The 14,727-nt window shown below is 39.9% G+C and overlaps 1 protein-coding gene across 2 annotated transcripts in view; it reads left to right on the forward strand.

Annotated features, from left to right (window-relative positions):
- MTHFD1L (methylenetetrahydrofolate dehydrogenase (NADP+ dependent) 1 like) overlaps window positions 1–14,727 on the forward strand; it is a 221,647-nt gene that overhangs the window by 91,295 nt on the left and 115,625 nt on the right. The window contains exons 18-20 of one of the 2 annotated variants that reach the window (XM_037819428.1): window positions 195–335; window positions 3,940–4,008; window positions 9,136–9,247. In XM_037819428.1, coding sequence (XP_037675356.1) covers window positions 195–335; window positions 3,940–4,008; window positions 9,136–9,247 — 322 coding nt within the window. Of the gene's footprint in view, window positions 1–194; window positions 336–3,939; window positions 4,009–9,135; window positions 9,248–14,727 lie in introns of those variants that run through there. The other variant, XM_037819435.1, reaches the window with a different exon arrangement.

Here is a 14,727-nt window from a genome sequence, read left to right on the forward strand (position 1 = left end):
GAAGCACGTGGCCAGCAGGGAGGCAGCCCGGAGCTCACCAAGCCCGTGCCATGTATAGGCCATGAGGGAAGACTCTGGGAATGGGACACCAGCCTTTGGCCCGAGACCCCAAGCCCACCATTACTTGTGCTCCCGGTGGAAGGGCCCTCCAGGTGACACCATAACAAGATCCATCCTTGTTTGTGCCATTGCAGGCGCAGTTTGACATCGCCGTGGCCAGCGAGATCATGGCAGTGCTGGCTCTGACCCACAGCCTTGAGGACATGAAGGAGCGGCTGGGGAGAATGGTAGTGGCCAGTGACAAGGACGGGAAGCCTGTGACAGCCAATGATCTGGTGCGTATAAGTGCGGAGGCCCCCGGGTGCTCTCTGCCCTTGTGTCTTTGCAGTCAGCAGAGTGGAGGTTTTCTGCCTCTTTTAAATGCGGAGTGAGAATGCACAGTGCACGACAGAAGTTCAGAGAATTTCTGCACCTCCATTTTACCTCTCACCAGCCTGTTACTCCCCCAACTTCATCGTGAGCTCACCTATTTTTATAATGTGCTTGTACCTGGCTGTAACCAAAACACAGGAAATTTATTCTATAAGCTTTTCACCCTTCCTGCCCATCCTGACCCTCTCCACTACTTCTGCCTGCAGGGGTGGGAGGGTGGTAGGATGGGGGATCCCCCTGCAGCTCATAGCTTAAGGGCAAATCACCTCCCTGTGGAATAGAATTAACTGTCTCCACCTTCATGCAAAGGAAGATGAAGTTAAAATTGGCCCGTGTTTGGCAGCAGCCAGCCTGCTCCCTCAGCACAGCATGTTTAATTCTGTACCTTAGATTTATTTGCCTCCCCCTTATAAAAACAAGTCTCAGCCCCAGGGGTCTCATTCTCCCTGGACTTTCTGAAGGGAATGATGCTTTCTGTAGAGTTTTCTTGCTGTCACCCCCCCCCCAACCTTATATGCTAATTTGGCTCACTGACCTTCCCCTTTTTCATAACAGCATCCACTGCCACCATTTAGCCCCTGCTGTGCTGCATGCAGCCCTCTCATTTAACTAACTGCAAAAACACAACCTCCACCTGGTCATTTCCACTTACTTCCACACATGTTAAGCCACATGCAGCAATGGAATCCGAAATGCATGCTGGCGATTGAAAAGCAGTTGTGAAAGGAGAAAGGCAAATTAATATCTTATTAGTTTCAAGGGTTTAAGACTTTTTTAATCCTTTGCCAGAGTCTTGATTATTTTTGTCTACTTTTGAAAAAAATGGCTCTGACTCCCTGATTTCAGAGCTTGTCAGGTAAATTAAATAGATGTGATCATGGGATACTATGGGATACTTAGTAAGTATGTATGAAACGTAAAGAAAAAACCCAAATTCGGTACTTTTAAAAAATTACCTAAATCTCACCATTTCTGTCTAAATTAATGTATTACAGATTCTGTATCAGTAAATTCCTCTGTACCCTGTTAATCTTAGGTTGCAATAAATATGTATCAGGAGTAGCTTGAAATGTAATCCTCAAATACTATTTCCCTAAATTTGCATGTGATTAAATCTCAGCTCTGAAACAAACCCCAAGTTTACTCTCTTTAATTCTCTTTGTGTTTTTTGTTTGCAAAAAGCATCTAATTTCTTCAAATTGTGTTTCATCCAGTTGAAGCTTTCCATAGACAACTGAAGGAAGATTTTAGGAACTATCTTGTCATTTCACCACTATAGTAGAGGCTTGTTTTTTTTAACTCAGTTTTATTGAGATATATTCACATACCATACAATCATCCATGGTGTACAATCAGCTGTTCACAGTACCACCATATAGTTGTGCATTCATCACCCTAATCTATTTTTGAACATTTTCCTTACACCAGAAAGAATCAGAATAAAAAATAAAAATAAAAAAGGACACCGAAATCATCCCCCCACATCTCACCCTATTTTTCATTTAGGTTTTGTCCCCATTTTTCTACTCATCCATCCATACACTGGATAAGGGGAGTATGATCCACAAGGCTTTCACAATCACACGTCACTCTTGTAAGCTACATTGTTATACAGTCATCTTCAAGAGTCAAGGCTACTGGGTTGGAGTTTGGTAGTATCAGGTATTTACTTCTAGCTATTCCAATACACTAAAACCTAAGAAGTGTTATCTATATAGTGCATAAGAATGTCCACCAGAGTGACCTCTCAACTCCATTTGAAATCTCAGCCACTGAAGCTTTATTTCGTTACATTTCGCTTCACCCTTTTTGTTCAGGAAGATGTTCTCAATCCCACGATGCTGGGTCCAGATTCATCCCTGGGAGTCGTATCCTGCCTTGTAGAGGCTTGTTTTTGATTAGGCCAAAAGAATTTATGTACTGAGGTGATTGTTGGAACAGGTGGCCCCTGAAATTCTGTGTGACTCTGGTGTACCGTATCCAGGCTCTCTCCCCATGGACTCAGGTGCTGCACACTGAGGTGGCACTGAGGGAGGTATGGCTCCCAAAGGACAGGACAGCCCCAAGAGCCTCACCCACCGTGACTTTCTGTCTGCATGGGTTTGGTAATCTGTATTCAAAGAGCAATGAAAGAAAAGGCATGTCATGGAAAAATGAGCAGGTGGTGACCTGCCTGAGACAATCCCATAGAAATTTCTAATTTCCTTCCTCCTTTAGTTTCTTGGGCTTGGTTTATTTGGCTGAGATGTGTAAGCAAGGAGAGCATTTGGGAAAGCAGACAGATGAATGCTCTCCTTCCACCTGCTCCATGCTGTGTTATATGAAAAGAGGCCTGACTTCTTTGAGCCCTTCCTGTCTAGCAGCTTTTAGAATATACACTCGTAATATGTTTGTAGTGAGAAGGTTATTTTTTTTAGGGCATGAGTTTTGTATGATAGAAAATAAATTGGATTTTCTTACAAATCCTAAATGACTAAATATTATTAAAAATAGAAATCGATCACCTGAGAGAAGCATTCAATATTGCTGGTGATAGTAGTAAGGGAAAAAGAAACACACTGAATTAACCCTGTTTCTTGGACTCCCCTTATCTGCTAAGACCCACTGCATTCTGTGGTGAGATGGTATCATTTGAGTAGGCTGTGTGCAGCGGGGGATAGCCCCTTTTTTCTATTCAGAGATACATTCCCATATGTTTGCTCAAGTTATACCCTTCCAGTTACTGCCTGATTTGTTGAACACATCTCCCATAGAAAAGGGAAAAGGGACGAAAAAATATAAAATGAGTGAATACTGACATCTCATTAAAAAACAAAGTTTAGCTTTGTGGCTGCTTTTGCCACACTTTTTCCAGTCATTCTCAGGCTTCATCCCTGCACTTCTCTATCCTTCTCTGTCCCCTCTCCAGGGGTGGAGAAGGGGGACTTAGGGTGAGCCACCCCGTACTTCACAGGCTTGGAAGGAGGCAGCTGTATTTTGTGAATAAGCGGCATCTACTTCATCCTAAGTAGAAATGCAGCAGCCTTTTGAGTACTTTCCTTATCTGTGGGATGAGCGGTGTAGAGAGGGTAGGAAAAAAGAACAGGTGCTTTTGGACATTCGCCTTTCCTTCTCGTTGCTCATGCTGTATAAGTCGCCTGATTCCCGTTCAAAGATTTCTTTGCGCAAAATTAAAGCCCCTGGTAATGAAGAAATAATGTCCACAATTGCCAGAAAACTTTTAGGTGGATTGAAAGATCTGTTTTATCACGAGCCTTTTTAACTTCACCGGGGAAAGTTCCGGAAAAAGAGCAACGACTCCGAATCCCCGTCAGTCCTCACTGCTAATGGCTGGCACCTGCTTGGGGTGGGGGTGGAGGGACAGGCACAGTCTGGGTCACCCGTAGTCCAGAGAGGAGAGCAGCATGTGGAGCCTGTGGGTGCCCAGCCAGGAAGGGCCGAGAGATTAACACGGAGTATGGACTTTTTTGTCAATAACCTAAATAAGTGTTTTTTTCTCTCCTCTAGGGGGTGACAGGTGCTTTGACAGTTTTGATGAAAGATGCAATAAAACCAAATCTGATGCAGACACTAGAAGTAAGTGACTTACTTTTTGTATTAATTCTTTACAGAGTTTGCATTTGTCACATTGCCCATGGGTCCTCCATTGCCAATTCAAACCCACCTAGGAGCATCAGAATAACTTCTTGGTCCTATAATACAAAGTTAATTGTGTGTTTATAATTTCTTTTATATGATTTATATCTTGGCTAATAAAGCACTAATTGATCAGGGTTGAAACTTATAAAGTCAGTGTCTCTAATATTTCAGTAGCTTGTACAACATGTTTACATTTGGTTTTCTATTTTCCCTTTTTTTTTAATTAGAGAAGTTGTAGGTTTACAGAAAAGTCATGCATGAAATACATAAAATACAGAGTTCCATATATTACTCTATTTTTAACATCTTGCATTAGTGTGGTATATTTATTACAATTCATGAAAGAACATTTTTATAATTGTACTATTAATTATAATTGTGCTATTAACTAGAGTCCATCGTTTGCAATAGGGTTCACTGTGTTATACAATCTTTTTTTTAATTTTTATTCTGTTAACATATACAGCTTAAAATTTCGCCCTTTTCACCACATTCTCATATGTAATTCAGTGCTGATTGCATTCACAATGTTGTGCTACCATCACCACCATCCATTACCAAAACTTTACAATCAACCCAAAAAACAAACACTGTACAACTCAACAATTAACTCCCATTCCCTACCCCCAACCCGGCCCCAGAGACTGGAACTTCCTGGAATCTTCATGGCACTTCATGGACTCTTGTTATTTTATTGTTTTAAATAATAATTATTTTTTAATGAAAAAGTACTTCCACCTTAAGATATTTCCCTCTCTGAAAGTCTAGTTTCCATTTAGTGAATTCATTGGTGGGTTGGGTTGCCCCGAAGTAGTTCTTCTATACTCAACATTTGTGTCTCCATTGAAGACATAGGCTATTTTGATATTCCATTAACAGAAAATAGACCTTGTTTAAAAATAAAACACAGCATGCAACTAAAATGTTTGCATGATTAAGCTCTGCTCCCTGAGTCCTAAGTGGTCACTCTGGATTAACCTTGCTAATCAGTGACACTGGGAATCTAAATCCATGGATAAGCTAAATCACCGGTTAATTTACAGACTGTGCTTTAGTGCTGCTGTTTGAACACACTTGATTCTTGGTCCTCTGAGAGATTTTCAAGGGTCTCCCCGTTGCCTGGAGACAAGTAGTTCTCACCCTTGGCTGCCATCAGAAACCCCTGGAAGATTTAAAAATACTGGATCAAGTCAATCAAAATGCCTTGGGGGAAGGCCTGGGTACCCCAGTGACTTTCACACATGGCCACGTTGAGGTGCTCTGTGGGGGACTTAATCAAGAAGAGAAGGAAATGAAGAAGTCTTAACATTTTGCACTATGGGTAGGAGGAAACACCCATAAGCGAGATTGCGTTATCCAGTATGGTAGCTACCAGCCACACACAGGTATTTACATCTAAGTTAATTAAAATTAAAGCAGATTAAATTAAGTTCAGATCTTCAATCGCACTAGCTGCATTTCTATGTATGTATTTATTTTTAATATTTTTTTACTAACCTTATTTTTTAATGCAATTTTATTGAGATATATTCACATAGCATACAATCCTTCAAAACTAACCTTATTTTAAAAAGTGCTTGTTAGCCACATATGGCTGCTGGCTATTACATCAGATAGCACAGATATAGAATATTTCCAGCCTTGCAGGAAGTGTTTTTGGACAGTGGTTTTTAGAGCCCTGGTAAACGAATGAGGATTTGAGATGTTACTCTTATGGAATGTCTGAGAAGTCCGTTTTGCACAATGTATGTATGATGTATGTAATGCATGTAAAGTAAAATACCCAGCTCAAGAAAAAAAGTTTTTATGTCATTGAATTTGCCATAGAAATTTTTAGATGACTTATTTAACTCAATACACTGTCTTACAGTAACATAATGTCAGTCGAGCATGTGTTTGTATGTTTGGATATCTAACAATGTTCTAACAATTTTTCCATTCAAACTCCATTCTATCTCTAACTTTGCTTCAATATTAACCTGCTGTGTGGCCTTGAAGAAATGCCTTGGCCTCTCTGGGCCATAGGTTTCTTGTTTGAAGAAGAAGATGGCTTCTTTTTCCTCTTAGCTTATCTGGTTCTGCAACTTCTGGCTAGAACTGCATTTACTTAAAATTATAAAGTACTTTTGCTGATGGATTAGTATATAGTATAAAAATAAGAAAGCTTCTACAAAAGATGAAAACCCTTTCCTTTTTCACTTACCATGCTGCTGCTGACTCAGTGCTTGGAGTTGTTATCCCAAGACTAATGACGGGCTTATGCTGATTCAGTCACACCCCGTCATCTGTCCCTCCTCAGGACCAGTGTCCTGTGCTCCTCGGACAGGTGGCCACAGGGTGGGCTGTAGTCTAGAGAACAAAGCCAGCTGCCCACCTGGAGATGGGGTCTGCAACCTTGTTGTCATTGAGCTTTTAGCAACTCAGCTCACTTACCAGAGGCAGCAACATTCTGAGACTGACAAAGTTAGGAGGTGGTGGAGACTTTAAGGTCTTTTAAAAAATGTTTTCTTTGGAGCACTTCAAAGGTTTATCTAGACAGCAGTGAGAAATTATACACAGGTAGACAGATAGAGATACCGACACTAAATATAGATAAATGGCTGGATAGATAGATGATGGATGATGGATGGATGGATGGATAGACAGACAGACAGATAGGTGGATGGATGGATGAATGTGTTTGGGTTTCATAGCCCAGCTTTATTTCCACTTACATTTGTTTGACTTGATCAAGACCCTGTAGGTTTTCTCTCCTGAAAAGCAAATGGAGAACTCCCATTGTGGCTTTGACAAACTCTATCTTTCTCACTCTTATTTCTTCCTGCTTTTGTTCAGCTTTCTCATCTTGGAAACATGTTCAGCTAACAGCCTGCCATGGTTTGTGGGAATTTTCCATCGCTCCCGGGCCCCAGGCCCCCATGTTGCTCCCTGTCCTTGCTCTGTCCCGAAAGGGCAGCCCGTGTTTTCCCAGGTGGAGCTGAGGCTTTGTGCTCACAGACCCCGATGGCCCTGGCTCAGCTCCAAGTTAACCTTGAGAATTTGAATGCATGTGAATAAATCATTTTAGATAGGGGTGAGGTCTATCCTTAGCTGTAAGGTAAAGGTAAAAGCATAGAAATGCCATTAAAATTGAATATATAGACAGATTTTGCTTAAAGAATTAAAAACTAATGTTTTTTATATGTTGGTTTCTTTTGTCCTTTTAGTAAGAATTACGCTAACCTTTTACTATGAGTGAATATTTCCTTTGCTTTTGTTATCTTAATAGTTAGCAGATTTCTAGCCCATGAGATAATTCTTTTGGAGTTAAACAACAAGAAAGACTTACACAGAATTTTAAAAATTCAGAATAACAAAGTTATTATAATAAACATAAAAACAACCCATAATAGATTTAATCATCATTTAGTTGCCATGACATGACTTTTAAAAAATGTTTTCTTCAGAGCACTTCAAAGGTTTATCTAGATAGAAGTGAGAAATTATAGACAGGTAGATAATTCATTAATTGTGTTGATTTTTATGCTTATTTTAGATTTTTCTTAAATTGACAAATTTCTTATTGGAAAAACTTTTAAATGAACTTCCTAGGCCATTTTGGTGTAATTACATCCTTTTTTGGGTTTTTCTTTTTAGGGATTTTTATTTTTTTTATTGTGGTAACATATATATAAACATAAAATTTCCCATTTTAACCACTTTGAAGTGTACAATTCAGTGGCAGTAATCACATTTACAGTGCTGTGCTACCATCATCAACATCCATTAATGAAACTTTTTCATCACCCCAAACAGAAACTCTGCACTCATTAAGCAGTAAGTCCCCATTCTCCCAAGCCCCAGTCCCTAGTAACCTCCACTCTACTTTCTGTCTCTGTGGATTCTAGATATTTCATGTAAGTGGAATCATATAATATTTATCTTTTCATGTCTGGCTAATCTCACTTAGCGCCATTCTTTTTTTAAATAAAAATAGAGTGGAGAGCAGTGAGAAATAAGGTACAGTAGTTCATGTCATGGTCACTGAGCCAGCTAACACAGAGGCTTATCAAAATTATAGTAGGAAATATGCGTATTCTTTTAACCTTTCTCCCTGGTTCAGCATTAAATGTACAATAACGTTATTCCAGAATGCATAGGAAGTTAGGTCCTTTGAGCAAGTCTGGGTGTTTTAACTCTTTGAGAGAGTTTGTGCATTAAATATGCTGTGGTAATGAAAGCAGGAACAGTGTGGGTGGCTTTGTTTTTTTTAATTCAATTTTACTGAGATATATTCACATACCATGCAATCATACAAAACAAAGCGTACATTCACTTTTTACAGTATCATTATATAGTTGTGTATTCATCACCAAAATTATTTTTTGACATTTTCATTACCACACACACAAAAATAATAAGAATAAAAATTAAAGTGGAAAACAACAATTAAAGTAAAAAAGAACACTGGGTGCCTTTTTTCTCCTTTTTTTTTTTTTTCCTTTCCCCATTTTTCTACTCATCCATCCATAAACTAGACAAAGGGGAGTGTGGTCCTTAATGGTTTTCCCAATCACAATGTCATCCCTCATAAACTACATTTTTATACAATCATCTTCAAGATTCATGGGTTCTGGGTTGTAGTTTGATAGTTTCAGGTATATACTGCTAGCTACGCCAATTCACTAGAACCTAAAAAGGGTTGTCTATATTGTGTGTAAGAGTGCCCACCAGAGTGACCTCTCAGCTCCTTTTGGAATCTCTCTGCCACTGAAGCTTATTTCATTTCCTTTCATTTCCCCTTTTTGGTCAAGAGGATGTTCTCCGTCCCACGATGCCGGGTCTAGATTCCTCCCCAGGAGTCATATTCCACATTGCCAGGGAGATTCACTCACCTGGGTGTCAGATCCCACGTAGGGGGGAGGGCAGTGATTTCATCTGCCACATAGGCTTAGCTAGAAAGAGAGGGTGTGTGGGTGGGTTTTCACATCCCCTACAGGCTGTTCTGCCTTGCTTGCCCCAACCAAACGGGTTTACATTCTCCCGTTTGTCCTTGGGGTTTGATCAGTTCTTCTGTTTTTACAGGGCACACCTGTGTTTGTGCACGCTGGACCCTTTGCCAACATTGCTCATGGAAACTCTTCTGTGTTGGCTGATAAAATTGCCCTGAAATTGGTTGGACAAGAAGGATTCGTGGGTAAGTCATTTAAGTTTGGTTGTTGCAGAATACTGAAGAAATGTAAAAGATGGTGGTTGCAATAGAGTAATATCCATGCTGACTTGAAGTACACTTCCTTAAGATGCACTGTTCATAGATAGCCTCAGTTGCCCTAAGTCTGGTCAATACCTGTGAAATTGTGTGGTGGTTCAATGTAGAGCCTGAGGTTAGGTCATATGGGTTGAATATAAGCTCTGATCCTTACTCGCCTAGGGACCTTGGGCACATTTTTAATTACCTCTGAGCCTCAGCTTGCTCATGTGGAAAATGGAGATGACAATATAGTATCAACCATATAAGATTATTGTGAAAACCAAATGAGATTATGTATTCCTTTAGTAACTGTTGAAAACCTATCATATGCAAAGCACCGTACTCATAGCTGGGACCCAGTGTCCACCAAAGAACCCTAGCTCCTCCTGCTCTCCAGGAGGGTGTACTGTCTAATGGTATACACAAATTTAATAGGAGAAAGTGCTCATTAAATCTTAGCCATTATCAGTGGTAATAGTCCTACTAATAGTCCTACTAATAAGGAAATCACTTCTCTCTTCCTCAAATCCTAGTGTGTTTTGTGACCTAATGGAGGGGAGAGTCCCGACCAGTAGATCTGGAAATTTTAATTGCTGAGACTCCAGACTCTATGTTGCAGGCAAGCTTTCCCTTGTGGCACCCACCCCGTCTTTGACATGTGTTGGCTATTCCATCCAAAGGCAGGGGGCATCAGCTGTAGTGTTTGCTCATTCAGTGCCAACCTCAACCCACCCATTATATTCAGTCTGTGAGAAAGATGAAAGGGAAAAAATAAAGGATTCCTGGAAGAACTCCTTAATTGGACAGAGATCGCCTTGACAGCTTTCCACAAGCCAACAGGTAATTCCCATAAGCACGTGCGTGCCTGTGATCAAGCGTAGCCATCACTACTTTCATATTTAACATCACCCTGTTACGTTCAGACCTGGGCTCAAACTCAGAAGTGAGTTATTTATCAGAAAAGATTTCTGCTAGACAAAGGAACCTAGCTCTGCACTTTTATGCTCAGACATTACAAAGTTCATTCAGGGTCATTGAAACTGTTTTAAGAATTCCTCATAGACACGCAGTGAGGATCAACTGCTGATTTATGTAGTTGCATTCCTCAAAGGTCCGAATTATACAGTTCTCAGGTACTTTGCTGCTTCAAATCCACCATGAGAGTGGTTAGATGGGATGCCTAAATGGATTTGCTTGATTGATCCGAGCTAAAGTACAAGGTGGCTGGGTAAGGGCAGGCATTGAAAAGTTTTGGGCTTAAGTGAAGTGCTGGTTTCTAATGCATTAGCTCTACAAAAAAAGGGCGCTTATAGAAGAAAGCACTCTATTTTATGCTGAGAGAGCTCCCTGCCCCTTGCTTTGTCAAATGCATTTTTAGAATATGTGCTACAATGACAAAGTACTTTTAAAGGTAAATGCTGCTGATGCATGCAAGGCAGACTAGCTCTCTGTATGACCTTGGGCAAGCCGTTTTGCCTCCCTTGTAGACATTCTCATCTGAAGGTGAGAGTTTGGGCCAGATTTAAGGGGAGCCATGCACCCTGAGTGTGGAGCATGGGATAAGACCCTCACTGATAGTAGGGTAACCTTCTCACACTCTGTTTCCTCTGTTGATAAAATGAGAATACTTATGGTACAGCATGTTACTGAGTATCAAATGAGAAAGCACGTTGCAAAACATAGAGAATATACCCAAATGTCAGCAATTGTTTCATTTCTTGGTTGCTAAAACAAATACCACACAATGGGTTGGCTTAAGCAATGGTAATTTATTGTCTCATGGTTTCAGAGGCTAGAAGACTTGCTTCCTCTCAGAGTTGGTGTCTTCTGGCTGACCCGTAATCTTTGGGATGCTTTGGCTTTTGCGTCACATGGCATGAACATGGTGGTGTCTTCTTTCTTTTCGGTTCCGTTGACTTCCAGCTTCTGGCCTGCTCCACATGGCTTCTTTCTCTCCATATCCAATGTCCTTTGTTTATAAGGACTTCAGCCATATTGGATGAAGGCCCACACTCCTTCAGTTTGGGCACAACTTAGCTAATAACAGCTTCAAAGTTCCCATTTACAGATGGATTCACACCTGCAGGACCAGGGATTGGGACCTGAACTTGCCTTTTGTGGGGACTTGAGTTAATCCCCAATAGCAATTATGCAGATTATTTCCTTGATCCTTTCTATCTGAAGGGTTGTAAGTGGGAGAATCCAGTGACCATGAAGTCTACTCACTGCCAAGTGGTTAGACAGCAGGCTCCAGAGCTTTCCAAATTGTGAAACCTCAGGCCTCAGGCAAGTTAATCTCTGTGCCTCAGTTTCCTTAATTGTAAATGGAGCTTTTACTAGGACTTGCCTCATAGGTTTGAAATGGAAATGAGAGGAGCTAATGTGTTGCATCCTGACGCAACATCCGATTATTCTCAATAATTTTAGCCACTCCTCATTATTACAGGCCACCCTTATTGATACATGACGACTGATGGTTAAATTTCCTTTTTTTATTTACTTTATATTTTTTCCTGACAATGAAGTTTTTTTTTTTTAATTCAGTTTTATTGAGATATATTCACATACCGTACAGTCATCCCTGGTGTACAGTCACCTGTTCACAGTACCATCATATAGTTGTGTGCTCATCACTGTAATCAATTTTTGAACATTTTCATTACACCAAAAAGAATAAAAATAAGAATAAAAAATAAAAGTAAAACACCCAAAGCATTCCATCCTCCCCCCATCCCACCCTATTTTTCATTTAGTTTTTGTCCCCATTTTTCTACTCATCCATTCATACACTGGATAAGGGAGTATGATCCACAAGGTTTTCACAATCACACAGTCACACCATGTATGCTACTTAGTTATACATTGTCTTCAAGAGTCAAGGCTACTGGGTTGCAGTTCCACAGTTTCAGGTATTTCCTTCTAGCTATTCCAGTACACTAAAAACTAAAAAGGATATCTACGTAGTGCATAAGAATGCCCTCTAGAGTGACCTCTCTACTCCATTTGAAATCTCTCAGCCACTGAAACTTTATTTTGTTTCATTTTGCATCCCCCTTTTAGTCAAGATGTTCTCAATCCCACAATGCCAGGTCCAGTTTCATCCCTGGGAGTCATATCCTGTGTTGCCAGAGAGATTTACACCCCTGGGAGTCAGATCCCACATAGGGGGGAGGGCAGTGAGTTCACCTGCCGAGTTGGCTTAAAGAAAGAGAGAGGCCACATCTGAGCAACAAAGAGGCTCTCTGGGGGAGACTTTTAGGCACAATTATAAGTAAGCTTAGCCTCTCCTTTGCGGTAACAAGCTTCATAAGGGCAAGTCCCAATGGAGGGCCTGGCATACCAAATCTGACAATGAAGTTTAAAGTCATTCCTTCCGGAAAAATGAAGGATACAAATCCAGAAATGCTACTTAGGTGTAATCTATTATGTGAAATCTCAGCTTTTGCTTGGTCACTGCCAGGGTTTACCCTATGTCCTACCAGCTCCATTGGAATGAGGAAGCCAACTTTCTTTGAAGAAATCCTTTCCCAGGCTCTCACCTTGTCACCCCTTTTGAGACGTCACAAATCTTGCTATGTCGTCTAGCATCATCCTTTGGTGTGCTGAAATAGTTGGTATTGTCATGTGGCCGCCAACAAAACTGAGACCAAAGAAGTCCCATTTTACCTTCCTTCTACAGAAGTTAAATGCAGTAGGATCAAGGTTGATCGGAAGTCTGAGGAGGAAGTCAGGTTCTTAAGAAAGTACTTCTTTATAGAATACTTTATGACCTCATAGTTGGGAAGGATCTCTTAAGATATAAAAAGCTGAAACCCAAAAGAAAAAAATGTTCATTTTGATTCATGGAAAAAAAAAAAAAAATGTTCTGTATGACCGAAGATACAAGGGTTAAGGACAAGTGACAGGTTGGGAGAAAACATTTGCAAAGGTAAGACAAATGATTAGCATTCAGAATATATACAACACCCACAAACAGATTGATGTGAAAAAGACAAATGGTCCAAAAGAAAAATGGACTAAAGATGTGAAAAGGCAATTCACAGAAAAGAGCAATCTGGCAGAATTTTCAGTAAAACTGAAAATGAGCAATTATCCAGCAATTTCTCTTCTGGGTAAACTCTAAGAAAGAAGTAATGGAAAATGTATTTAAGTCCTTTGAAATGATTTACTTCAGTATGTATTTATTAACCTTTCTACTATATCTACAGTAGTATATGCTGGGAACTGAGAATTAAAGAGGATTAAGACATGTTCCTTGCCCTTCAGTAATTTATAATATGGTATGGCACATAAACAGAATTTCCATGGTGAGTACAATGCAGATGATAGGACTCTCTTAGTTAGAATTTTCTCCTTATTACTAGTGCATTTAGTCTGATTTTTGTTCTATCCCGATACAAATAAGAAAGGAATTATTTTGTCTACTTTGCAATAATTATTCCAATATTCTATTTAGACTTAAAACAGATTGAAGTTTATTTAATTAATTGCATGGATGTGTCAGATTAGAGCAGGACACTTCATGAGAATTTTTTAAAAAGTGCCGTGATCGCCATATAGCTTTCTGCTTCTCTCTTTAGTCAATAGTCCTGATGGGAGTTTATTTAACTTCCACTGACTGCTATAAAGCAAACATTTCTTCGGCATCCAACCCTAATCATGTGCTATTTTGGAAAAAAAGAAAAATCGAAAAGAAAAACAGCATTAAATTCCCAGGGTTTTGTGTGTGTGTGTGTGTGTTTTAAATTATCTCACATTCAAACTATTTCTAGGAATTTTAAGCTTACACATGAAACTTGGATATTTAAAATTTGCTTTCAGTGCTTTTAATTTGGTTATGATTCCATTTTTCGAATGAAGACCTTGCTTTAACTGGGAGCTGTAGTGATACACTTTGAACTTGGTACATTTCTACATTAGCCAGAGGTTCTTAACGGAGGGTCACCAGCAACATAGGGGTCTATGGATAGACCTAGGGGAGTCTACAACCCCTGTCCCATAAATAAATACAGAATTATCTCCCCTCCTGTAATTCAATACAGAATTATTTCCCCTATCATAATTAAATACAGAATTGTATGTATGAGTATATCATTTTTATTTTGTCTATTTATTTATTACTTTATTTGCTGGAGAAAGGCTCCATGACACAACAAAGATAAAGAATCATTGGTGTGCAGCTGGTGGCCTAATGGCTATTGTAGTCATTTAACCTTATTCACTTTAAAGTGACCTATGGGAGGCTTTGTGGGCTTTTGATGCGCCATCCTCATGTGGCATTTATCATCCTCATTCCAAAGTGCTTGTCAAGAAGTTATTGAATTGACAGTGATGCTTCTCCTTGGTACCCAGGCTTTGTTCTTCAGGTGCCTCCTGGATATATATGTATGCATTCAGCAGAAGAGAAATATTAGACAAATACCCAA

The sequence above is a fragment of the Choloepus didactylus genome, chromosome 2 (assembly GCF_015220235.1).
Source record: "Choloepus didactylus isolate mChoDid1 chromosome 2, mChoDid1.pri, whole genome shotgun sequence".
Taxonomy (NCBI): domain Eukaryota; kingdom Metazoa; phylum Chordata; class Mammalia; order Pilosa; family Megalonychidae; genus Choloepus; species Choloepus didactylus.